The following is a 27,635-nucleotide window of genomic DNA, read 5'->3' as shown; positions in this document are numbered from 1 at the left end:
GAGTCAATTAATCTCTGACTGATTTTGTATTTTCACAAAGATGAAGACAGGAGAATGAGAAAGTGTTCGTCTTTAATTGTTTTATCCAGATACAAAAATCAAAAGGAAACTTTTTGGACTGAAACGCGGACCGTCTCAGGAGGATTGTAATCACTCTGGTGCTCCCAGCAGTTTCCTGTTCTTGGCTGGAAACTCGGACTTGTTTTCATGTAACAACTTAATCCAAACCTCAGAGGTATCTGTGCGCAGTGTTGCCTTAACACAATCCCTTTACCCGTATTTACAGTTAGCATTGAAACACACGTTCAGTGTTGGTGTTTTACCGTGTGATGCGCAACAGCTGACGTCACGGGTTTGCGTGTGGGGGTGTTTTTGACGTGTGTCACTGGCACCGTTTGATTATTCCAGCTACACTTTGAGAAGGTCAGCGGACCTAAATAAATAAAAATAACCTGATATTCTGCACGCAGTCGTAACTGTTGATAGTTTCATATCTCTTAATATGGAAAGGATAACTGGAGTTGGACCTTGTTTCAGTCTCAGCCCCTCGTTAGTGCTGCCTGTGATTTTATGAACCAAAAGATGCACTTAGTGTTAACGGCACATTAAAGGGCTCATTTTTATTCTTGGATTCTAGACTAGCTTTCCATGATTCACGGCTCAAAATAATCTTTGGTACAGCCTCTCAGTTCATTCTCTGTCTGAAACAAGCTGCTTTAGCTCCTCCCTCTTTAAACCAGCTGTCTTCTGTTTGGCTGTTATCTGCAAACAGAAGGTTTGAACACCCAGTGGGCGGGGCTTCTAAGCTAAAAGAGCAGAGGCTGTGTATAGAAGTTGGATTTAGTTGATGTGATGTGACCACTGGTTTGCAAAGGCTCGTCTTAAACACTTTCCCCCATAAACAGGACATCTGAACACTTAATTCCTGAACACTTAATGAAGAGTTATTCTTCGTCTAGCTATCGTCTTTGCTTGTTGAAAACAGGACACCAGTCACAAAGCAAACCACGCTGCATCATCATCATCATATATTAGGGATATACAAACTCTGACATCACATGAATCCAAGAACAGAAGAAAAGTTTGAATCTGAGCATTAAGTGCAGTCTGAAATCTCAGCTTTTGGCTCTCAGTTATATTTGACTCTTCAGTCAGAAAGAGGAAAAGAAGGAAAAGCAGATCCATGTTAAGTATTTTCTGAATGTCAAACTGAGCTCTCTTGCCTTGAAGTTAGGTGGTGTTTAGAATATCAGTGTACAAGTGGCACATAAGTTGTTTGGTTTTTTTTTAAGTTGAATAAAAGAGAAGACAGAAATAAGCACTACATGTGATTGAAACACTCAGGTTTGGTCACTGCTCTCTGTAAAGCAGGGTTGTCAAACATAAGGCCCGGGGGCCAGAATTGGCTCGGCAAAGACTCCAATCTGGTCCATGTGTGAAATTCGTAACGCTGACAGAAGGGAGTTTAAATAAGTTTGACATCCCTGCTGTGAAGTGATGAGAGTGGTGACCCCACATTATTTACACTAAATGCCTTTAAACCTGCTGATGTTTGGTACCTGCCTGTAAACTGATGTCAGTAAGTTCATTTTTTTACCAAGTTTTAACTGTAATGTTCTGTTTGTATTTATTGACAGCAAAGAGTACATTAAAACACAGATGATATGCATATCGTTATAGAGTACATCTGTACACACTGACATTCCCAGTCAGGATTCACGTACATACATAGAGTACATAAATACATACAGTACTGACACAGAAGTAACATGTAATATTCAGCAGCATAAACTTAAAGTGCTACAACAGTTAAACCACCTGACTGCCCTGCTATGGTTTCTTAAATTAGCTGACAGCAAGTGCAGCGTTCAGTGTCCTGCTCAGAGGTGGCCTTCAGAGCTGTTAAAGAGCAACATAACACCCTGAATACATCCCTTTATATGATCAAAATGGTGTGTGCTATGGTTAAATAACTGCAAAACAATATTTGAGAGAGGGAAAGCAGCCCCTCCAGTGCAAAGTTGATGCAGTGATACAGATTTTTCTTTATTTGGGGCTTTAACTCCAGTTAAAAAAAAAAAAACAAAACCTGAACAGCACTGAGATGTGAAAGGTGGAAAGCTGTCTTTTTTAGAAGTCTTTATGTCCCAGCATGTGTCAGGGTGAATATTTGAATTCATCCAGCCATCTTTCTTTTCCTACCCAGGTCAGGGTTGCAGGGCGCCTGGAGGTTATCCCAGTTATCACAGGGTGAGAGGCAGGGTACACACCCGATTGTATCTGTGGACTCGGGGTCCACAGATACAGGATGAACATGGAAATGCACAGCCACCGACCCTGAATTTAAAACCCGGCCTATAAGGTGACAGTGCTAACTACTGCACCACAGGTGTGAATGTAAGGTAAAATAGGAACTCGTAAGTTGTTAAAAAGATGCCTAGAATCAGTGAAATAAACCCTTTTTCCTCCCAATCCTGGATCATTTTTATTCTGGTGCTGTCACCAGTGGAGTTCCACTTTGGCACATTACGGCTCACCTGGTTGAGCAGGTGACCTATATGCCAAAGGCTACAACAGGGGCCTGGGTTTGAGTTCACGCCCAACTTTTTGCCTTAATGTTATAAATAAATACGCCCCCTTGATTTATTCATTTCCTCTTTTGCTCGCATTTAGGTCCTGACTCAAGTCTTGAACATGACACAAAGCCCCTTCAGTGTGTCATAGTAAGTATCTTTGTAATTATCTGGTGTTTTACAATAAAAATGTGATAAAGAAGCTCTGAAGGTTTGAAGTTGTAACTTTGACTTTCCTTATTGAAAAAAAAAAAACAGAAATCAGGAGAAAATCCCATTCACCCTTTGGGTAAACTTCTAATTTTGTCAATGAGTTGCTCAAATTAATGGCTTGTATGCAGTTTTGAAAGCTTGCTAGAGTAATCTGCTGCTCACTTCTGAACCTAATTCGACTGGATTTTGGCCTCAGTAACTGTGACTGTGAATTCAAGTCTTTGTAATAGCCTGAAAAGACATTTCACCTTTCACTTTATTGGATGTCAGTCTTTTTAAGCCGGCAACACACTGACCAGATTTAGCCCAGAAAACAATATTCATGGATGTCTCGTGCTTAGGCCGTCAATATCTCTCTGAAACCGGATCAGTGACCTGTACAGTAAACATGACTGAATATGAAATGCTGCTGATCAAACGATGGATTTAGTGTTAAGTTACTCTTTAAAGCCCCAGGCCTCATCTGAACCCCAGCTCGTCACCAGCTGCAGGCAAATTCCAGGATTTCTAGGAGCACATGAACAAAATCAGGGCTTTTTCCTCCTCTTTTTATTTTTTATTGCCTTGATATCAGTAGAGCTCACTAAATATGAGTCACTAAATTCAAAATACAGATACTTTATCACTAGTATGGCTATAATAGATTATCTATGGCTTCTTTTATACTGCTAGTGATTACAGGATTTTCTAGTGCACGAGTTCACCACAGTGCCATGCGCTTCCTACTGCTGTAACAGAGACGAAGGAATGACTTCACACATGTTGGACTGAAATTAACACTTTCTTTTTTTAAAGGTTTTGAAACCAGAAGTCAGAGTAGCTTGTTTCATCTGTTTGGTCAAGGCAGTGGGCAAAGCCTGTCACAGTGCATAGAGACGGCAGCACATACTGAACCTCTGCAGGAGAAGAAAATAATAAGCAAAGGCCACAGAGCGAGCTCCATCTGTCGCCAGCGCACAGGAGGCTTGAAGAGGCTATGAAGATGACTTTATGCTCCCAGGTTTATCCATGTTATCATCTGAGTGGACATAATCAAACTGAAAGCACATTTATGATGCATCAGGAAGAACCAGGAGGTAATCCCACCTGACCCCTTCAGAATCAGCTGATTGTTTAATTATGACGTCCACATTTACAGGCCCACTTCAAACTTTATAAGTACCAGAGATATCCACGGGACATTTTCAGATCAATTCTATACTCAGTTTTCTGTCACAAAATTTGAACTTCACTATCATGTAAATGATCATAGTTTCAATAGTAAACCTGCTCTGGTTTAATGTGTCCGTGGCATACAGGAGAGGAACAGAAACAAGTGTTGTTACCTGGATGTTTCAACTGTTTTCTGATGATTTCAAATTTCAAAAAGGGCATTCTGGGTAAACCTTCAAATGGTCATCTTACCACGTGGGATAGGTAGCTGCTCAGAACAAGTTATAGCATATGAAGTCAGCTTTTTACCTACATTTACTACTAAATTTGTTGCTTTTGATTATCTCCTAGCTTTGGTTTCTTTAGTGTTAAAATCAGGACTTGGATGACAGATGGCTTTGGGATGGCTCATGATTTTCCTTTGGAATAATCTAGTGTTCCTTTTTACTAATTTTAATAAAGTTTAGATGGGATCTATCTGCTGCTCAAACACATTTTTTAAGACTGGTTAATTTTCAGGCTGTCGATTTGATTTGAGTCTTCTTCAGTGTTTTTGTGTAAGTTACCGCAAAGCGCTGCTGTCTTCCTCTTTGTAGCTTTCCTGTGTGATATCATCATGCTTGTGCGATATCATGTCATCATACATGAGACATTTCGTCTTTCATGCATGTGGTAATTGCTTGGCACTGACGATCAAGTGAGAATGAACAATTGGGGAAGTGTGTGACAGTTATTCACTTCATTCATTTATAAATAAACATGAAGGAACCCAAATTGTTGCTGTATTAGAGGCAAATTTACAAAAACCATTTAGTGTAAAACAAAGCTACTTCACAAGGGATCGCCACAGCAGGCAGCTGCACATGCCTGGTTTTATGCACAACCCTCTGACGTAGCCACTAAAGGAAAAACCCGTGTAGTGTCGCAGAGGAAATAACAGCGACATGAGGTGAAGTTGTAACAACAACATGTGAGGGCTTAGTTGATACAAGCCAGAATATTTGTAGTTCAGCATTTCTCTCAACAGTTTAAATGAAAATCTATTATCAGAGTTTAGCTACTGTAAATTCAGAACTATATTTTGAACCTCCTGTTTTTGATCTGCACATTGCATATTTATCTAGAGGTGATAAAGGTATAGACTCTTCAAGCATCCCGTGTCTGTCTCTATCAGATTTGTTTCAACCTTTCACCAGATCTCCGAAATAAACTAACAGCAGGAGGAGGTGAGAGCAGGCTGGCGGTCCGGGCAAACTTTGGCTCTCTGCAGAGATTATAAAGGGTCATTATCACTTTGTTTGCTCAGTCAGAAACACAAAAAAATGATGCTGCCTGGTTATTTATTTATCTTTGTTGTGCTGTCAGATCGATGATAGCGTGAACAGTCAGCGTTTTTAGCCATGGGATCAGTTTGAACATGGTGGAGCTGCAGAAACATTTAGAGTCAGCATCAAGACAGGCTGGGAAACTTTCATTGAGCTGGAATCAAGCAAGATTTATGCTCGCACTTTATTTTATGGCACACTAATAAGACAAGAAAATAAATACTCATAATATGAGTATGGACATTGACAACCATGGACAATCATCCATGAATTATGACCTGTATCTGATCAGATAATTATATTACATTTACAGACTTCACAACAACATCCAGGCCGGAAGGGATTTGACATCCACCCACCTACCCATCCATCCAGCCAGCCAGCAGTCTAAACCTTTTCCTTTAGATCTTCTGGGGGGGACACCAAGACAAGTCCTAAGCCAGCCAAGCGATTTAATCCCTCCAGCCTGTCCTGGGTCTGCTCCAGGGTCTCCTCCTAGTTAGACATTCCTAAAATACCTCAACTAGGATGTGTTGAAAAAGCATCCTGGTCAGATTCCCAAACCACCTCACCTTGCTCCTTTCCATGTGGAGGAGTAATGGCTCTACTCTAAGCTGCTCCTGAATGACTAAACTCCTCACTGTATCTCTAAGGCTGAGCCCAGACACCCTTTGAAAGTAGCTCAACCACAACAAACTGGTACAGTATCTGCACTGCTGAATAAGTCCCAGACAAACAAAAAAGTCCACTTGGGGCATTTCAACCTGCAAAACTAAGGTCTAATTTTCAGCTCTAGGAGCAAGCTGGAGATCATCACCTGATGAAGCCAGAGGGGCCATATCATGGACTAAAAGCAGAGACATGATCCTGAGACTGATATGCTTACACCTTCCTTCCTTTGTGCATGCCTTAAAATTCAATCCAAAGAAGATTTGAACAGAATGGATGACAAATGGAAGCCTTGGCACTCACAGGGAACGATTTGAACTTACTGCCACCTTGTTAAGTCTCATCAGTGCGGCGTAAAATAAAGTGCAACCAAATCTGTAAAGTGCAGAGTCTCAAAATCGACTGATATCACTGTCTGAGCCTCTGCGCTTATTTCTCAAAATGTTGAACTATTCCTTTAACCTACTCATTCGTTTTTTTGTAGTTTTTATTTACAATCTCTAAGCTGTCAAAAGGTATCAATCACAGGCCACTGGCAATCACAAGTCTGAAGTCAGGCCTTAAAAAGGGATTGAAATTAAATGGTAAAAGGAATGTAATCCTCACAGCTGTAGTTATAATCTGCAAATGTTTCACTTCTGTATTCAATAAAGGACTCAAAACTGATCAATTTTAATGATTGGCTGATTAACCAATCAACTAACACAACAGCAGACCAAAATATAAAAATATAAAAGTCCTGTCATTGTTCTTGTAAACCCCTACTAATGCATTTTAATGCTTTTTATCTAAAAATATATAAATAAAGTAGCTTGCCATAGGAGGGTTGTGGTTATGATAAACGTGGGTTACCTGCCAGTGCGGACACTAACATGGACATTCTGGTTGTAATTTACCCCTGCGGTCATGTCAGTTTAAATTTCACCCATGCAAGGCGCAAAAGTCAAAGTCCGCGAACGCTTCCTGCTGCTCGGCGGAGAGGCTGAAGGGCTTGGAGGGAGGCGACAGGGTTGGCTGGAGTCGAGTGAACTCGCTGTCGAAGTTGCTGACATCAGTGGGCTCCTTGATCGACGGCAGGAAGGGCGGCGTTACTTTCTTCGCTAGCAAGGCTTCCCAGTCGATGGTCTGCAAAAGAGCCACAAAGTTAAAGAAAACAAGTTATCTCTGCGAGACTATGCTACCTCCTCAGTTTCAGGCAGTTTTTTCTAATCCTGGCAGTGTATGATGTCATCAAGAAAATAGTTCAAACTTTGTGTTGTCGAGGGTGAGGCAGTAAGAAAAAAAATGCTAAAAACAGCTAAAACAACTACTTTGTGAATGGAGTGGCTGCAACAAGGCCCAGTTTGAGATAAATAAGGATTATTTTGAACTGTGAATCATGCAAAGCTACTGTAGCAGAGTCAGAGAATAAAAACATGGAGCAGAAAACAACAATAACAGGTTAGCTTTAGTACTTTGACTCATCAATCAATAATTTAGGAGATAGAGGTGCTTATAGAGCTTTGATGTGTGTGGACAGGTTAAGTCACTGTCTAATCAGTACTAATCAGTGCTTCATCACTTATCAGGCTGAATCAGGAGTGGTAGACGCTGATTATAACGACTACTCAGCTTGTTTACATGTTGTTTAGATGTTTACATGTCAGAGAGTAGTTCAGTGGAAAGAAAGTGAAGACAAACAGTTGATATGGATCCGATACCTCAAAGAATTTCTCTCCTTTGACCTCGTTTGCGTCCCTCTCTCCAGCTCCGAGCCTTTTCAGTGGATTCTTCTTCAGCAGCTGTGAACAAACACGGATGATTTCAGGTTTCAGGTTGAAATACATTACTCGCCGTATTTTATACTCAAATTTAAATCAGCAATTACAGGTTCTAGGATTAGGTTCTAAAAAGTGTGTGGTGCAATATGACTTCTACGTTTTCACCAGAATCTTTCTGAAATATTATTCAGAAGTAATTATGAGTTAAGCAAAAAAATAGTACTATCACCTCATTGCAAAAAGGATCTACATATGAACCTCCTGGATAGGGATGGTTCTGACATAAACAGTAGTAACCAGACCGAAAAGCAGCACACATTTCAGTGCTTTTTTTTCCTGAGATGTCATAGACTTTGGATTCTAGCCAATCATTTTACCTTTCAAAGGATAGTAGGCGGGCCCAGGTACGTACATTCTTTTAGAGCAGAGCTACAAATTAAAAACGCCCAAGGCGAAGCGGTCAAAAGTCTGGCTGTACTTCACAGCAAAAGAGGCAAACTCAGCAGCCTGCAACAAGCGCTTTAAGGTGATACTGTGCAAAGGAGGTAACACCTCGAATCTGATGAAACACCTGGCGACGCATAAGGTTTTTTTAAAAGCCGAGTAATGCACCGTATTTGATAGCTTGCTGCAACACCTCACACATCTACTGCGGGTGTGGTAAATCTCCATTAGAGAGTTAGCGCGGATCGCCCCGTGTGTGGGGCTGGACGGTGCTTATCATTTTGCAGAAAAAAAGAGACTGCTAAAAATAAAAACATAAGAGGTTTTTGGACAAAGTTTGTGTTCTCCATTCTTTAAGCACCGGTTCGAGCACCGTTTAAGCACCGGCACCGTTTCAAAAGTACCGATTTGGCACCGGTATCGGATAAAACCTAAACGATACCCATCCCTACTCCTGCATGAAGTGGTTTTCCTCTGTGAACTCTAGCTGCCTTTTACAGTCATAAGAGATGTTTTTTAAGGTTTATGGGTGATTCTAAACATGCTATAGGTGCTGATGTGATAATGTGTGTTTATTAGCCTAGATGGAAAAATGGTTATAAAAATAGATGCAGGGTTTTTCGTGGCTCATAGCGCCCTATTTGCACAGCTGGTTGGTTGACATTTAGATAAAGCAATGAGTCTCTTACCTTACAGAAGAGTTATCTATGCATATTGTACTTAACATTGGCCATTTCATAAATGGCCAAAATGAATTAAAATCCTGTCACAACTTGATGTGTGACTTATAAAAAATAATCGAGAAATGCAAGAGGTCAAATGAAGGTGAATACCTTCTGGATGATGGCGACAGCATCAGGAGGAATGCAGGTTGGATACTGCACGTCATCATTAACGATGCTGTCAAACACCTCCTCCTCATCTTCACCAGGGAACGGAGACTAGCAGGAGGGCGGAAAGATGCTGAGTTAGGCTCAACTGAGATTGACTGTGGAACTTTGCACTGATCACTATGACATTAAAAGCTTTCAGCAAAAGCTGAACTGAATATGAGGTTATATATGAATAACCTCTCCAACAAGCATTTCGTAGATGAGGACGCCCATCCCCCACCAATCCACTGCTCGCGTATAGTTGTCGTCTGTCAAGACTTCAGGAGCAAGAAACTCAGGAGTCCCACAGAAAGTTGAGGTCCGATCGCCGTGTCCCATCCCTGCCGATACATCACACACTTCAGTCCTCTCAGATGGCAGTATCGAGAGTTTAAATCATAAAACTGATTCTGTTTGGGTAGTAGTATAAAAGGTAAGAATGTGGCTACTGCTACTTGTGCTGAGCCAGAAATTAGAGTACAGACAGGTGTGCTGAATGGATTCACCTTCTTTACAAAGTCCGAAGTCTGTGATTTTCACAAATCCATCTGCATCCATTAACAGGTTGTCCAGCTTCAGATCTCTGTTTAAAACACAGAGTACACAAACTGAAGGGTGCCAAATGTTTTCTTGTAACATGAGATCACTTTGGCACTTATCACCTACCGATAGATGATTTTATTCAGATGCAGGAACTCTAAACCAAGCAGGACACATGCTGAGTAAAACCTGTACATGATAGCAACAACAGATCAGAGATGTTGGATAACAACACCTTAAAAAATACATTGATTTGATTTGTTTTCTATGTCAGGGAAAGAAAACAAATCAATATTTGGAAATCTCTCAGGCAGTATGTTTACTCTTTTTATGCACACCTGGTCTGAGCCTCGGTAAACACATCATTGTGGATGTGGATCATGAGGTCACCGCCGGGTAAATACTCCATGACGAAGCAGACGTGGTCGCTGGTCTGGAAGCAGCCGTGGAGGTTGACGAGGAACGGGTGCCTGGACGCGTTGATCATCTCAAAGATCCTCTTCTCGCTCATAAGACTGCAGAAAAAAATACATCACTCAGGTATTATCCTCAAAGCTGCAAAGAGTGAGTTTTTCTTGTCAAGCTCAGTAATAACGTCCATGGCTGCAGTTCCACTAATGACCACTTGAGGCTGGCTCCAAAAGGAAGTCAATTCCCTTAGACTCCAGTGTTTAAATGTCCAACTTTACAGCATTAAAAAGCATGATTAGAAACTAGATACAAAAACAGTTTGGGCCTTTATCTATAGGCCATAACAGACACTGAGTGAAGGCAAAACTCAAACGCATCCCATTGATCTATAATCTGAGGTTTCTTATTGATAATCACAAAACGTGCACCTGCATGCAGATTTAAAGCATTCTTGTCTTTCCTTCCACTCACCTGTCCACTTCATCACGAGTCACAATGTCTCTTTTCTTCAAAGCTTTGACAGCATACAATTTTCCGGTCTTCTTAAACTCTGCCAGCAGGACCTGGAAAACATTCACAGCAAATCTAACCCTGATCAGCTGAGGACAAACAAGAGAAGACGTTTGGCTCAGTCACAGTGTTTTACAGAAAAGCTTCAAACTTTTACCTTCCCAAAGTGTCCTCTGCCAAGAACTGAGATATATTTAAAATCTTCCACCTGCATCCTTTTGGGAAAAAAAAAGACCAAAAATAGAAAATAAGGATGGTGCTTAATTCCTAATTTTTAGAAGAGGACGTAGAGTGTGAAGTGTGTGAAGACGTATATGTGTGTGTGTGTGTGTGTGTGTGTGTGTGTGTACTTTAGAGCAGATACAGGCTGATCTTCGCTTTCTTCTATGGAGGACTGCAAATAAAAATTCAATGACAAATTAGAGCTCAATAAGAACATGTTTAGATCTTCTAAAACCTGCTGTTTAAACCTGTAATATCAGCAGAAAAGTTAATGTTTTTGGCCATTATCACATCACAAAGCTGCCAGTGTGGCTTTAGATCCTTACTCTTAGTGCTTATAATCTGTTACTGGATACAGTTCACTCTTCTAAAGCTAATTTGTCTCTCGCCACATATATAAATGTGTAAATTCTAAATGCACTGGCGTGTCAACTATTGCTAATGACTTACCAGTTTTTCTTGCAGTGCGGGCACAGATGATGTTCGGTGCACTGCACTGATGATGCCAGCTGTGTTTTCTTCCTGGTCGAGGATGGTGGGAGAGGGCTGATCCTCAGTGATGCTCAGTCTGATTACTGGAGCTTCGCTGCAGGCCCACAGAGACAAGTGTTGAAAAATGTAGTGAGATAGTAGAGAGTCAAAAAATACTGAGAGAGGCCAGGACCTGGAGTCAAACTACTGACATTATCATTGGAAAAGTTTTATCTCCTCACGGTACTATATACATGAAAATAAAAAAAATCCAGCTAAAATACACAATAAGAACTATCTATCACAATGTGAGCTGAACTTATGATTAGTTCATACCTTGGCAGTGAAGTGGTAGTTTGAGGCTCCTTTTCAGTTGCATGGGGCGCGTTGTTGGCCACCAGGTCAGGGGTCGCAGAGAAAGATGAGCTGAATGTGGTGAAGGAGCTGTAGCGAGGGAGGATGCTCATCATCAGATGACCCCAGGTGGCAAAGTTCATGTTCATCTGGGCTGCTCTGAGAAAGTTCTTCCCTGACAAAGAAAACAAATCAAATCATCATTTCACTGCAGAAACACAAATTCAATCTGAATAAATCTGTTTGGGGGCTTTTGTGTTTGTACCTCTCTCTTTAGTGAAGATGCACCGCTGACGTCTCAGCTTTGGCTGCCGTTCGAGCACAGTGTCAATAAATCGAAGCTGCAAAATACAGAACAAACAGATTTCTTTTAACTTTTGAGAAATTAATTGCATTTCTATCCAACTGGGATGAAAAAGCATGGCTTATATTGCACCTTATTGGCTGTGATAGTTGGCACTAGCTGATTAATGTGTGGATTAATTTGAGACAGAAAAAAGGCATAGTGTCACAGTGAAATGCTCAAAGCTGTGAGTGTGGTGCCAAAGCTCACCCAATGTTAGATTTCTGTTCCTCAATAAGACTCTACTTTGTTAAATCAGAACATAATGTGGAGCATCTATAGTAGATGCCTCTTATCTTTAGTATTACATTTCCTACAACCACACTGAAATCTGTCAACATGCAGCTCTTTATGGGACTCTGAAGTGTGTTGGATTAATGTGAGAATGTTAAAATGAAATAATATTGACTTTAAACAGCTCACTGAACACTTTTAAAGCACGTTTGCATCTGATTTTCCCTCCCCTCAGGGCTGCCGAGGGTTCAGGAACAGGATGACTAACAAAAGACTGAGCAGATTAAGTTTGCCACTTACCACTTGAACATCTCAGTGTTGTCCAACTGATGTTGTAAAAAAACAAACCTGGACCCATCACTTACCACGAGTTATAGGTCCATCTAAAAACCTCCTTTTATATGCCTTCCAGAATAAGAGAAAAGGTTGCTGGGACACGATTAAGCAAAGTTTTGGAGATAGTATTCTTTCAGTCTGGTTTCAGAGAGTTACACTCCACTAAAGAGCTCTCCTTAAAGTCTCCAATGACCTTTTGATGGCTGCAGATAAGACTGACTGTTCCAAGTCTTTGCTTTGCTGGACCCCAGCTCAGCCTTTGATACCGCTGATCATCAGCTTTTGATCCACAGGTCAAACAGCATGGCAGTGATTTTGGTTTACCTCACAGGTTTACTGATTTTTGGGTTCGGTGGGGGAGTTTTACTCTGATTTTGCTTCTTTATCATTCAGTTTTTTCTTGGTTAAGTTCTCTTTTATATTCACTGTATATCCTCACAAGGCCATATTATCAGCAGTTTTAAAATAGTTTCTTATCATTTTTATGCCGAGATCATTCGACTGTACCTCTCTTTGAAACCTCACGAACTGGATATCCAGCTCAATCGACTGTCTTAATGCAATCAGGGTGCAAGGCTAGGTGACAAATAATTGCTCCTGAGAACATCAGCGCTCAAGCAGCTAGTGGGGTCCCTGTCATTCACAGTAAACTCTAACATGTGGAACCGTGGGATCATTTTTGATCAGTCCTTGATGTTTGATGCTCACAAAAAGTCTCTGACCCACTCTTGTTTTTTCCAGTTAGTAAATCTTGCTAAACTTTAGTCTGAAAAAGTGATTTGGAGATGCTTGTTCATGCCTTCATCTCCTCTCACTTGGATTATTGTAATCCACTGTTTTTTTCATCTGTCAATCGGCTCCAGTCTTTTTGCATTGACTTCCTGTCAGGTTTAGCGTTTAGTTTAAAATCTTAAAATCTCCTGCCTTTCTGGATGTGACCTGTAGGAACTTGGTTTGATGCTGAGGCAAACTTTAGTGAATGACTTACCAGGCTTAATGTCGGCATTTACTACAACTTTTTCTGGTGTATATCTAGTATAATATGATTAAGCCGATTGCTCTCTTTATGCTGTATGTGTGTATCTATGTTTTGTTGTTCTTTGCCACTGCACCGTACACAAGGCAGGTGGTTGTATGTACCTTAGTGTAGAGGAGGCCCTGTGGCTCTAAAGTTATCCCCTGGTTGATGATTGGGTTTTCCATCATCTCCTCCAGTCGCAGGAACTTGACTGCACACATCGCCCTCCGGTCCCGCCAGAAGACACCGACCTCCAGCTCCCGGGACTGCCAGCAGAGCGAGGACCAGCAGAGAAAACACAGACTGAAGGTTTGAGCGGGAAGTGAGCACCACCATGACTGAAATGGTAGTAGCAACATGTTGTGATTCATTTCTGTTGCAATTGAGAATCTTTAGAAGAGGTTCAATCATGTTTGTGATCACTGACTCATTGTTATGAGGCTGTTTTTTTTAGATTAAAGTAAGCCTGTGAGTATTTGCTGGAGTCTTTAAAGTTTCACTGTGGATTGGTGAGAGGAGTAAAGTTACTTATTATATTTCAGTTTAACTGAGTGTTTCTAATTAATAGAGCCAAAGGTTGTTTGCAGCTGTTAGTGAATAAACTGGTGATGTTTTTGGACTTTTTTAAAAATCAAAATGTCAAACAATATCTTCAGCAAAGTTAATTGTTCTTTGCTAATTTCAGGATGTTTTTGTTTTTCTTACAGTACTGCAAATTGGAAACCAAGTACTTGAAACAAACAAGCATCTACAGTACCAAGCATGTCTTTAGCTCAGTCTGTGATGAACTAATACCTGCAGGTAGAGGGCGACCCCTGCTGCTCTCAGACTGAACTGCAACAACAATTTAGTCTATGGCGCAAGAATGTTCACTGAGGGATTAATGGGTAGGAGGGTTCGGTTCATCATGATGCACAACAGCACCCACGATACACTAGAATTTAATGGCTTCCTGCCAGTGAAACATGGAGTAGGGCTCAGCAGATGGGGAAAAACCTCCTTTTACTAGTCACTTTAACTTCATGGAAAAAGTGGCAAAAACAAGGAAAGACGTGAAGGAACATAACAAAGGCTGTAATAAAAAAAGAAAGAAAGAAAGAAAAAAAGAAAGAAAGAAAGAATGAAATAGCTTATAGAGTGAAAAGATGAGTGAAAAAAGTGAAAAAAATCCATTATAACCCTAAAGACTGCAATTATAGCTCTTAATCTTTATTTATATCACGGTTTTTATACATTAAAAATGTTGTCACAGCAAAGTAATGTTCAGAATTTATCTGTGGTTATTACCTGCAGTTGTAGGTTCAGATTATCATATGAAATGGAAAACACATTAATGATGGCTCAGTGTATCATCTGCTATAATAAATGAAGCGCTGAAGCACCTTTCCTGCATATTTAAGCAACTACAAGCAGCTCTTATTACGGATGCAGATACGTCAGGGTCTCTTTACTCACCGCCACACACTATCTAACCCACAACACTGTATTCATCTACAAGATTTTAATACAAGACCTTCATCAGGCAATCAGCTACTTTATTTTAAAGGTCATGTCTATACGTGTGTAGATTGTAGATTTTAACTGTAATTGTCGGGGGGTTTTGGCAAGGAAGCAGCTCAATACTATGACTATTAAGCATTTATTGAATAACTATTATATTAGATATAATTTTCATGGTGCTGGACTTGTTGTGATGGGTTTTGGATTTTTATTAATTATTTTCAGACCCCTTTGTTCTCGTTCTTCATGGTTATTTGGTGATATTTTAATCTCTTAAGCTGGGATTCGTTGCTTATATGGTTGAGGCAAAATGAGGCGCTCCCTGAGAGTAATCTCAGAGCAGCACAGAAGTGTAAAGAAGCATCCAAGGATGGAGTGAAACAATAATTCAATACGGTAACTTGACTCCATCACTGGCTCTGCGTTATTTAAGGCTGCAACCATATCAGATTTTCTCTTTCTTCCTCATGGCAAAAGAATTACACTCAAAATAAGAGGGGGTGCAGAGCATCTGTATCCATAACTGCAGAAAAGATCGCACTGACTGAGTTGTCAATGTGTGATAAGGCTGAAAGTGCACCATCAAAAGCTCACCAGGAATACATCAGTCCCACACTGACATGCAAAACCATCAGCCAACATCTTATAAGCATTCAGATGGTTATGTTTATAGTAAAGCATCCAGCAAAAGTATTGTAAGACTTCATACACGCTCACCGAATTTAAACTACAACAATGCATAAAAGCATTGTTGTTTTAACTGGACTTTTTGACTGACCTGCACTCTGAGATTTATTTTCACCATTTAGCTGCATCTATTTTTTTATTCCCCCTCTCTCATCTCCACTTTTCATTTGACCATCCATTACGCTGGAAGTCGCCTAATGTGCTGTGCAGAGAAGCACTTACATACTGCAGCCGTGCCGGGTGAAAAACAGAGAGGGGTGGGCTGGGCGAGGGCACACAGTGTAAGGTGAATCTGACGAGATCCTTGTACTCCTGACTTTGTCTATTTTGTCCCAGTTCTTCTGAACTAAACTCAAAATAGTCAAGAAGTGTGTTTCAATTGATTGTGTTCTTTCCAAAGGAACTCGTTAAGACCTTGGGGCTGTGTTTTGGTTTTATGTTGTTTCTCCCAGTTCATATGTCCCTGAGAGGAGTCTCTTCATACTGTCATGGTCCTTGGCTTTGTGTTGTTTTGGGGTTTTGAATTCTTAATTAACATGTTTGGGTTTCTGTTTTGGGTTTTATAGACTGGAATTTAGATTTCTGTGTTTGTTGTTTATTATCCTTATTCAGTCTTTGGTTCCAGTGTTATACTTTATGGTTTTCCTGGTAATGACTTTCTGTTTTGTGTGTTTTGGCTCCTCTTTAACTTTCATGTTCTTACAGTGACTTTGGGTGTTTCTGGTTTCTTTTATTGTTATTAGTTTTTTCTTAGTCTTCTTGTTTCCACCCTCTTCTCTTTAGTCCAGCTTTCTTTATCATTGTCCTTCTGTTCCCCCCGAATTAGTCCATTCATGTTTAGTCTTTCTTTGTTTCAGAAATGGTTGGTTGTTCATTTCCTGTTTTATTTTGATAGTTGTCTGTCTGTGTCTGATCCTAATCAGCACTCTGTGTATATGCAGTCTTATCTTCCCTCTATCAAGACATCTTTTGATGTGCCTGCCCTATGCTGACCTCTTTGCTTTTGTGGATTTTGTTCTCATTTGGACTTCATTTCATTGGCCATCAAAGCCTGCTATTTGTTGGGGCTTTCTGAATTCTGCCTCCTACATGTGGGTCCTTATTCCTGCTCATTGCGATACATGTGTGTAGTCTGATTACTCTCTGACCTGCACAGCGCCCTTGTACAGTCTATATGGTTGGGTGCTTGCTATATTGTTCTTGTCAGCACATGAAGTGTTACTACAGCATGTACTAAGCTGCTGATGCTGTTTTTATCTGCATCAATGTCACACAGACAAAGGTCATAACAAGAAGAACAGATTGTAATGGATCTTGTTTCCTTGAACCGGTGAGTGTGCTGCACAGCAACTGAACAGTATTCAAACAGCGCCTCATTTCTGTAATTAGAAACAGGATGATTGGGAGGGAAGTAAATGGGCAGGAAGGCCAGTTTGAACGTGGGCGGTGTGGATTAGAGCGAACATGAAAAATGACTCACAAATGCTGAAAGCTGGCTCGCCGTCGCAGCGGTTTAAATCATGGGGAAAACGAGAGGAAAATATGTGCTACTCTGTTTTTCTGTAGTTTAACTTCCCACTATAACTGATATGATCAAAAAGTTTAGTAAAAGCTGCCAAACATGAGTGTACCCTGACATGATGTTCCAGAAACTCTGAGCTAATTAATGCTGCGACTGGTAGCCCTGAGGTCTTTGGTTGCAGAAAGGCTGATCAGAGTTAGTTCAACTCTGAGTATCGTCACCCTGAGTTAAGGCCATGAGTAATGAAAGAAAGCCCTCATTAGTGGAGCTCGGGTAACTTAATTCACCACGGCAACAAGTATTTAAAGGGTAGGGCCTTTTATTTTTTCAGTGTCGTCCAGTCATTATTTACCCAAATTTTCATTAACAGATGAAGCCAAGGGGTGTACTACGAAGTGAGATTGGTGGGTTAGTGAGCAACGTTGAGTTTAAAGTCAGTTTTACAAGGTTGGCCGCAGTAACTTATGCTTCTTTCAGTTTAAAATTGGAAGTGTCTCCTCTTAACTCATTCCTGTATTTACAGCATGTTTGAGCGATGATTGATCTCAGAGCGATCCCTTTTTGCGGAAGACGAGCCATGTGACACATGAAATGCCCCCTTTTACCCTGAAGAAGAATCCTGGTTTGACACAGACCGTTCATAACCCATGTTCAACTGGGGTTTTTCGTTTTGTCGAGCCAGCTAACACAAAGAAAGCCTGGTTTTGCAGACTTTACTTCTTAATATATACCACTGGAATTTGAGCAGATTTTACATTTCATTTGTAAATCAAATTATTCAGCTGTAGCCTGACAGTAAAGACATGTAGATCACACAGATTACATGGCAACTGACTCAGAGTTTACGTTAATTCTCTTTCTGGAACAGAAAACCTAGAGTTTCCCTGATCTCAGGATTAATAAACTCTTTTCACTAAACCTGCTTCTGGAACAAAGCCCAGGTTTCTGACAGTCCCCTGGTGCTTCTTAAACTCCAGTTGCTTTAATTCATGCCAACCTGTTGTTTCAGTTTCCTCGGTTCAAAATCTGATTCTGATTTAATTTTTTTGTTTTAATGGTACAGGCTTTCTCCTCTACAGCTTGAGGTAAATATGTTTCCTTGTGTGACGTGGCAGACTGCAGATGGTGAGAAACATGATTCTGATTCACTAACATGAGCTCTGTGGTCAGAACAAAAATGACTAGTGAACATGTTTCATGAATCTGATGGTAATTTTGAATGTGCACTTTGTGTTTAGTGTATTAACATTTCACTGAATGAGACCCATTATGACAAAAGAGATGAGCAACAGTCTGATAAATTGACATAATTTATGCTAGGAAATAAAAACGGACTATTACTTTTTTGTTTTCCCACTCCTCAGTTAACTCGGTTAACTCCAAGTATCTGAAGGTCTGTAGGGACTCACCCGCTCTAGCTGGATGTAGAACGTCTGGTCCCAGCTCAGCCTGCTGATGGCTGCCCAGCGCGTCCGGCCGACCACTCTGCCGTCCAGCCTGAGCACACCACTGATCTCTGCGGTGAGACAAATGTTTACGTTTTACTGGCTGTGTCCTGAACAGGCTTGATCTTTACAGCAGTGAAGATTTATATGAATGTTCATTTTTTTTAAATGAAACTTTAACTTTCAATAACTTACTAGGTGCTTTTAATTTGTAAATCCAACATAATTCTAATAATTCTGACAACTTTGTCTAACTAATCAGGGGCTTTTATACTGAAAATATGACAATAATCATCCTGATAAATTTTGTATTACTAACTGAAGTCTTAAATTTTGAAAATCCAACATTCAATGCTGGGAGCTTTCTATAAAAGGTTTTTATTTTCAGAAACTGGGGTTAGTCTGCTGGACCCACCAAAGCAGTAGAATATGGATGAATGAGTAATAAACAATAAATTAATGGGTACCCCTGCACACAACTTTTTCTAGATATTTTTTTTTGTACCTTTACATTGAAGGTTCAAGGCTGGTTTTAAGCAGGTGCAAGGCATAAAGATGCTTTGTACCTTAACACTTTATTGACTGGCCCTTCAAATTTACGTGTAAAATGGGCCCGCCGGTGGGCCCATGGTCAATAAAGGGTTAATGAATAAGAAACACCTGTCAATGGTTCAGCAGCACTGCCTTAGAGGGTACCTCCCCAGTAATTATCCACCGTACTCTTAATGGTACAAAAGTACTTTTCTGAGAGTATCATGTGACTCTGACTGGAGCCAGACGGTTTGCCTTCTAAAAGATCAAGCTTATGAAATCATGCTGGTTTATTTATCTTCTATTTTAGGAAAATAACAACTAAATGTCAGGGCATTTAACAAAGGACCTTTCAACATCCTTGACAGAGGATATGATGTAATTTAAAGTAATAAGCTCACTTATTGTAATAGATTACCTTTAAAAGCACTCCATACTTCACAAAAAAGTAGGTTAACCCATTGAGCACAGCACCAGACTTCAGTGTTCGGCTGTGACACTGTGGCACTCTCATACTGATGTAAATGTCTTTTTAAAACAGAGACCGGGAGTCACACTATTCATGCAGCTAAATGTAATCTCACGTGAGCTGGAATTAATAAAGCTGTTTAATAATCTTTCTTTTATTGTGCAGAGTATGCTCTAAAGTGTTTGCATTTACTGAATGATCCACTTAGAAAACACTGTAAAAGTGACCAGATTGTCAAACCTTCTGCTTGCAAGAGACAGCCAATTAGAAGAAAGTTGGCTGGTTGGAGAAGTTAGGATGTTGTTTGAGCTTGTTTGACTCAGAAGATGACCTGAAGTGCTGCACAAAGGCTCAGTGTAAGTTAAATAAAAATTATTTTGAATTGTTGATGATGCAAAGCTATTCTAGAAGAGTGCAAAAGCAAAAATGTGGCACTATAAATGAACATAAAAACATCAATTTAATTATTTCCTTGTTCCAACTAAGATCAAATCACTCGTGTCCAAGGAAACATTTTAAAAATGCAAAATGTCTGCTTACCTGGAGGTCCGTCTGGTTTGTGAGTAGCTGGTGTCTCTGCAGTGTTTGGATGGTCTTCTTGCTCTGAATCTCCCAGAGGTTTCAGTAAATCCTCACATCCAAGAAGCCGGACTTCAAGTTTGCCTAAAGACATTTTTAAAAAACAAAACAAACTTTAAGATTCTAAAAACATCCTGAAATGATCACTAAATGATTATATTCTCACAAAATACTTAATCACTACATTATGTAACAATGCCTCCCCTTCCCAAGTCCTTAGTAATGAATTGCATTTAATACCAAAATGAATGGAGCCTTTTAAAATAAAACCTTTTCTTTTTCTGCATGAATAAATCTCTCATGCTTCTAATCAGCGCTGTCTGGAGCTGCTCGCTGAGCATTCACATCCTCATTTTCTCCCTTTCTCTGTACTGCTAACAGCTGTGAAGCACAAAATCACCCCGAGTGAGACCCGATCTGAATGCTCGCCGCATACAGAGCAACTCCAGGATTTGTCTCCTCGTTACATCATCATCATGAGGCTTTTTTTTTTTTTTTTTTTTGCCTTTTTAGCCTCCAGCAGGGAGAGATGGGCTTACAAGTGAACTGTCCAAAACCAGCAGATTACATGTCTGATTATCCACTGCCAGAGGTCAGCGTATGGTTAGCCATGTTCCAACACTGGGCAGGAATGGTGCCGGTAGAAAGAGTTGTGTGTTAGCTTTATGTTTTTTTTCTCTCTTTCTTTGAGATGTAGGTGTTTGAGCAAATTAATGTTAGGAGAGATTTTTAAAGGTCAGTAATAATTTCACACAGATTTCCTGGGAATAACTACTTAAAAATAGTGTTTAATTAGTACACTTGCAATTAGTTAATCCAGTTATTTTCCGGTCTTCTGAATGTACCAACACATAAAATGTGCCTATAATTAAACATATGATTCTGTAATAAGTGAATGATTTGTATTTAAAAAGAGCAGTTCCTTCATGAAATTTAGTTTCCTCTGTAAGCTTGTTTGTTAGTTTCTTCCAGGAGCAGGAGGTTATTATGCAGCTAAAGAAAATAAAAAGAGAAGCTACCCTGAATAATCCCTTAAAACGTGAAAATCAGGTCTGTCTCATAATCTCCAAATGACTGAGTGGGTTCATTTATGCATGTATTTTGTTTTTAGCATTATTTTATTGTAATTTTCCACTTCTGATCACCACATTATGTTTAGTAGTGAACCATGGCCAACAGACTATAATAAAGATTAAAAACAACCTGATTATGATAACTTCGATAAGAACAGAATGACCAGACTTGGACAACAGAAGATTGGAACAACGTTTCCTGGTCTGCTGTATGAGTAGATGGTGGGATCAGAATCTGACATAAACAAGAATTGTATTGATGATGTGATATGTATGATAGTCAATCTTAAAGTAGTCATGGAGAGAGATTTCAGGTATTTAAACCATCATTAATAATGACAGGCTCCTCCTCCTTTCAGCTGCTCCTTTTAGGGGTCGCCACGGCAGATCATCTGTCTCTATCTCAGCCTCTCGCTGGCATCCCCTCTGTCAAAACTCTACATGTCTTCCTTCATTACATCAGGTGCCTGGAAGCTCCACATTCAACATCCTTTGTCCAATTTATCCTCTGTCCTTCCTCTGCAAATTTCCAAACAATCTCAGTCCTGCCTCTAACTTTGTCTCCAAACCGCTCATCCTCAGCAGTCTCTCTGATGTCATTATTTCTAATCCTGTCTATCCTGGTCATTCCCAATAAAAAACCTCGATATCTTCACCTCTGCCACCTCCAGCTCTGCTTCGTGTCTTTTTGTCAGTGCCACCATCTCTAAACCATACATCAGAGCAGGTCTCACTACCATCTTATAAACCTTCCCTCTCACGCTCGCTTCTATCCTGCCACAAATCACACCTGACACACGTCTTCACTCACTCCACCCTGCCGACACACTCTCCTTCCCCCCTCTCATGCACTGTCCATTTTAGCTTTAGATAATGCTGACAGGCTAATTCATACTTAATGCACTGTGCAACCTTCACTAAAAACTGTGTTATGTATATTCTTACAGATTTTTTGGGTCAAATTATTGAAACATTTGACCCATGACTATACCTATATCTGAGGTATGATCTAGTAAATTAATTTGCAAACAAAGCTGTCTCTAAAAGCACACTTTTAAATGTAAGTACTGCTCAGAAAAAGCATAGTTTGTGCTGGTACCGGTTAAGGAGGCAGGTCTGATGGAGAAGACGGATGGCGAGGTGGAAAGGGGACACCCAGTTGTGGGGTTTTGGGTAGAAGGAGGTCCCCCTCCTGCAGGCTGCTGTAGAGGCTCCTGGTTCTTTTCCTTCAGGCATTTCTCCAGGGAAAGCTGCAGAAGACCCAGTTTCTGGGAGGATTCCTGCACCCGAGACTGAGCCTGCAAAGAAGATAAAGACTATATTGTTGTTTTGGCCTTTTAAATATAGGTTGTTTAGTATTTTTGGATATTGTTTGTGCTGCTTTACTTCCAACATAAACATATTTTTCAGACTTTAGATGTTATATATATTTTTTGTAAATTTTGCTTTATTTTGTGTTTTTATTATATTAGCTAATCAGTGAAAGTGATGCTCAGAACACAACTAAACACAAACGAGAGCAAACATGAAAGTCAATATTTAACATTTCCAGCCCCATGTTTTTTCTTACCCTATACTATAATAGTCTTGCATGAATCACACTTCAAAATCATCTTTCTTTATCTGATACTGGACCTTGGTGCCGCCCCTCAGTTCATCCTCCATCTGAAAAAGTGGTTTTAGCTGCACAGTACAGCCAGTCTCCATTTTTTTCTTTCTTTCTTTTTTTTTTTTTTAGAAAATTCTTCTGATTTTTTAGACATGCCTTAAAACAAACTCCTTTCTCCTCTGACGTACTTTAAAATAAATGTGACTGAGAGTCCTACCTCAGCCAGGGCCTTCTGGTCCAACGATGAGATCCCTTCAAGCTCCTTCACCACATCTTTGGCCAGCACCAATGCATCTGACTCCCTCTGCACATAGTGCTGCAACTCTACCAAGCGAGCATCCACGAGACTCGCAGCGAGGGGAGATATCCCTGAGAGGGAAGAGAAAGAGAGAGTCTTGATACCTGCTATCAGTATTCCTAAATAAGAAGTAAACCCTTTTGTCTCAAATGTCACTGAGTTAAAAACACTACATTTTCTATGTGTCTGGCATTCAGCTGACACTTTTTTAAAATGTAGAAAAGCTCTAAAAGGAAGGATTGAAACATCGCAGCTAGGGAAGAACCTTCAAATGTTGCTATGTTGATACAAGAAGAAGAACACTGCATACTAAATATATTACCCAGAAATGAAAGAATCCTGTTTTCTCTTGCTGCTTGTTTTTTTTTTTTTTTTTTGGGGGGGGGGGAGAAACATATTTCTTAAAATTAATCAAAACCAGTGACTGACAAGAGCTGCAGAGTTATTATACTTGTGTTCTATTCAATTGATTTTATTTTGTTTTGAATTTTCATTAGTCTGCTACTAAAAGTAGATGTTTGCAAACTGGATCTGGTGACCCTGAATCATCCATTAGTTATGCTGCTATTGGCTCAGGCAGTTGGAGAACTTCCCATGATGCACTTAGGTAGCATTTATTCTACCATGCCCATGCATTTACACACCACTACTGCATTAACTCGAGTCTTCTCTCTCCTGTAATTGGTGTTGTGTCCCTGTCTCTCTATGGTCCTCGTTTTTCTCTTCTTTCTTTTGTTTCCCTGCACCCACCCCTACAAGTCTGGTTCTCTTCCTATTAAAATGAGTTCTTTCTTCCCACTGTCACCAAATGCTTGCTGACAGGGATCATCAGATCACTGGGGATCTCTCTCTTTTATTTATATACCTTGCATAGAGGTAAATGCAGTTCAGAACACTTCACGGATGACTGACCTAATTACTGATAATAAGACATAACAAAATGTAACAAAAATGGGCAAATTAAAACAGTGGTTGAAACATCAAAGACATTTTTAAATAATCAAAGTCAATCAAATAAAACTGTAAACAATCAAAAAAAATACAATACTGAACAGAGAGAATCATTGTGCAATAGAATAAACTTTACAACACTCAAAAAGTGGAGCTGCACAATGTGGCGACCCACTGTGAATAAGGAGTACCTAACTATTAGTAGATTTATGCTGGATGACCAGACGGGTTGTACTGGTTCATTCGCTGTCACCATGTCTGACATATACACTGGAGTGAGACTAGGAAGTGCTTTAAAAAAAGAGTAAAAGGGTATTTTTAGTTAATATGGATACACATGGAGGTCTATTTACAATATAACTTGGTTCGGATGACTGTTGTTGTCACCTGAAACATGAAATATATTTAGGAATATTTTTGAGAATTAAAGGTAACAATAAATTTAACCAAAGCAACATCAATGGAAAGGTTGCTACCGCAACAATAATGGCAATGTAATTTATGGTCTCTACTCGACCATAAGTCATTGAATTATTATTGTCATGGTCTCTGGGTTTGGCCTGTGACTTAGTGAATCACACTTTTTCTGGCCTCTCTGAGTCTGAGGCGATGGTTTTCAGTCAAAAGTGAGGAGTGCTCGCTTGGGGTTGGGAATGAGTTGCTGTCTTAAGTGAAGGAGTAGTTCAAGGAGGGAATTAGAGGTTGAAAAGGGGATTTGTGCAGCTGCTGTATTGTTTCAGATGCTGTACTGGTCTGCTGTAGGGAACTGAATTTGAAAGCAAAGGTGTCGATCTACATTACTGCCCTCACCTATGGCCACAAGCTGCTAGAAGTGACCAAAATAATGAGGTCACGGATACAAATGACGAACATGAGCTTTCTACAAAGGGTGTCTGGTGTTTGGTAGGGTCTCAGAGTAGAGCTGCTACTCCTCCACATCAAAAGGAGCTAATGTTTAGGGATACCTCCTGGACGTCTCCTATCTGAGGTGTTTTAGGAATATCCAACTGGACTTGATTATGTCTCTTGACTGGCTTGGAAATCCATCAGTCTCCCATTAAAACAGGTGAAGGAGGGGATGGATGGATGGATGGATTGAGAAAACCATTTGCTAGAGTCAGCCTTTGCTTTTACACATTCTGCTGACACTTGGATACAGTGAATGAAACTGCCTGCTGTAGTAAAGAGGACCTTTATTGGCTGTAGATGATAACATTTTAAGAAATCAATGAGAGGAAAAGAGGTCAGAGGTCCAAGAAAGGAAATAGGACCTGAGGAGCCATGGTATAGAGTTACTTGTCTCATATTCCGTCAGGCAGGAATCATTTTTTTAAACATTACTTTCAGAGTTTCACAAATGGCACATATCACCAGTTTAGATGTCACACTTACACTCTGTCTCTAAAAATCGTGTCAGAGCAGTTTCACTAGTGCAATATACTGTCATCATAACTGGCACAGGAGACTGTTGGCAGCAAATGATAAAGTACTCACATCACAGTATCTCTGGATCAAAAACTCATACTTTTTCACTTACAAGAAAAGCTTTTGAATTGTGATGTGTTGTTGGAAAACCTTAGTCAAACAGATAATCCCCTTTCAAAAAATGGAAGCTCTGGCAAAACCTTCATTAAAGCGCTAAATTTTCAAACCACATATCTGCATGCACTGGAAACTCGGTTGCTCCTTCTGGGTTAACGAGACAAGTTATTTGAAAATCCAAATCCGAACAGAATTGTTGTGACTGGCCACGGGCAATATAATAGATGATTTCACGCCTCTTTCAAGGTAATTTGCACACTTAAATAAAGTAGAAGAACAGAGTATTATAGGGGACTCACTTGTCCCAGCACTCTGACCTCCATGAGTGGAGCTGTTAGGGTTTCCACCACCATCAACACCACCGCTGCTGCTGCTGCTGCTGCTGCTGCCAGCCTGGGCGACTTTGATAATCTGCAGTCGGATCAGCTCAATCTTAGAGCGGCTATCCTGAAGCATCTGCTGAGCCGTGGACAACATCTGATCCTGGATAACAACATCACATCAAGAGACAACAAGCCTCACTTCATCACAGACAGGTCAGCTGGGACTGGAGCAGCATGCTGATTGAACACAGACAGAGTTTAGCGTAACGTGTGGTGGAACGTGAGGAATTCACCAGAGAGAGGGTTACACACACAACTCATTTACATATTGGACCAAAACAAGAGCGAAAGTAGACATGGATTAAGTGTGAATAACCTGCTCAGATCAGATGGAAACACTATGACTTTGCACTTCACTCACCTCGGGGTGATTCTTCGCTCCTTGCTGAATAAGGATTAATCTGTCATCCTCTGTGGAAGTGGCGGAAGGGGACTTCTCGGGTTGCACCTCTCCACCTTCACTATCCTTGAACCACAACAAGTCCCCTGATGTGATGGTGCGTTCACAGACACACTGACTGCCTGCTTCCTCGGATGCAGCTCCTACATCTTTAGACCTTGATCAAACAGCCTGTCCTCTTGTTTGTTTTCTTTTTTCTTCCTCTACAACATGCCATTCCCACTGCATCCTCATCCTCCGGTCTGTAATCAAATCCACCCCCCTCCCCTTTCCCTGTCTCTTTTAGATGGGTTTCTTTCTGCAGAGTTCCTTTCCAGTGCCAGCACTGCTGCTGCTGCTGCTGCTCTGACAGCGCCGATTGCCTGCTCAGGGCTCGGCATTGGCCGTTGCATGACCACATGTTCCTGCTCTGCCACCAACCAAAAGGCAAGCAGAGCTGCTGGTGCTCTCTTTGGGACAAAGCAGAGAAGAGCCTGCAGTGCTTAGGAGATTTGTTTAACCTACTCTAACAAGAATGAGATGAGAGACTTAAATAACTACACTGATAGCAGCAGGGGGGAAATCAGTTCCTGGATATAATGATGTAGCCTGTCTGGCTGTTTTTTTACTGACAGTGTGGATGTTAACAGTCACGCATGACAGCTCTGTGTTTGTGGTCTCCCACTTTACTGCCTGTCAAATTGAAAGCAATTAATGTAGCTACACAATGACACACTTGAACAGACAATCCATCACACTTGCCCTAATTAGGCTGCTACACATCCACCAGCTTGAAATTGTCTCATTAAAATGGTGACATCTCAAAAGGTGATTTCTAGTATTTTGCAACAAAAAAAAAGATTGTGAGTATTTAAAGTGCTGTAAAAGATTTGTTGGCCTATAATTTGTCCAACATATGAATATCATGAATTATAATGAGTCATTCTGAGCCAGAAAGAACATTCCTATCAAAAGGTAGGTTTTTGGCAAAGTAACTATTTCATATGCCTTATTTATCCAAGTATAATATGTCAATTACATTAAAAATGTATTTTCCAAAAGAGATCTGTCCAAGAGTGCGCCACAAAGTTATAAAATAGCAGTTCTAAAAAGGTATGTAAAGTAGCCAAAAAGGACTGGATTGATTATAATGTAGAACAATAGAAGGTACAATAACTCTGTATTAAATATACTTGCAAAACAGGTAATTTCTTCATTTT

The 27,635-nt window shown here is 40.3% G+C and overlaps 1 protein-coding gene across 2 annotated transcripts; it reads right to left on the bottom strand.

Moving 5' to 3' along the window:
- Positions 1 to 32: 32 nt before the first annotated feature.
- On the bottom strand, positions 33 to 26,761 carry LOC134638640 (serine/threonine-protein kinase N2-like). Of its 2 annotated transcripts, none has more exons than XM_063489409.1 (20): positions 26,398 to 26,761; positions 25,953 to 26,136; positions 23,080 to 23,231; positions 22,353 to 22,551; positions 20,142 to 20,264; positions 18,566 to 18,672; positions 13,570 to 13,713; positions 11,782 to 11,857; positions 11,499 to 11,691; positions 11,142 to 11,277; positions 10,820 to 10,863; positions 10,627 to 10,684; positions 10,431 to 10,522; positions 9,887 to 10,063; positions 9,675 to 9,737; positions 9,515 to 9,591; positions 9,207 to 9,349; positions 8,970 to 9,077; positions 7,633 to 7,713; positions 33 to 7,057 (listed from the first exon to the last, which is right to left on the bottom strand). In XM_063489409.1, the coding sequence occupies exons 2-20, from the start codon at positions 26,128 to 26,130 to the stop codon at positions 6,854 to 6,856; spliced, it is 2,355 nt and encodes a 784-aa protein (XP_063345479.1). In that variant the 5' UTR covers positions 26,131 to 26,136; positions 26,398 to 26,761; the 3' UTR covers positions 33 to 6,853. The 2 variants fall into 2 exon arrangements, with proteins under 2 accessions (XP_063345479.1, XP_063345480.1); XM_063489410.1 differs by having other exon boundaries at positions 25,971 to 26,136.
- Positions 26,762 to 27,635: the final 874 nt, after the last annotated feature.

The sequence above is a fragment of the Pelmatolapia mariae genome, linkage group LG12, assembly GCF_036321145.2.
Source record: "Pelmatolapia mariae isolate MD_Pm_ZW linkage group LG12, Pm_UMD_F_2, whole genome shotgun sequence".
In the NCBI taxonomy this organism is placed as follows: Eukaryota; Metazoa; Chordata; class Actinopteri; order Cichliformes; family Cichlidae; genus Pelmatolapia; species Pelmatolapia mariae.
This window is presented reverse-complemented; position numbering and strand designations above follow the sequence as displayed.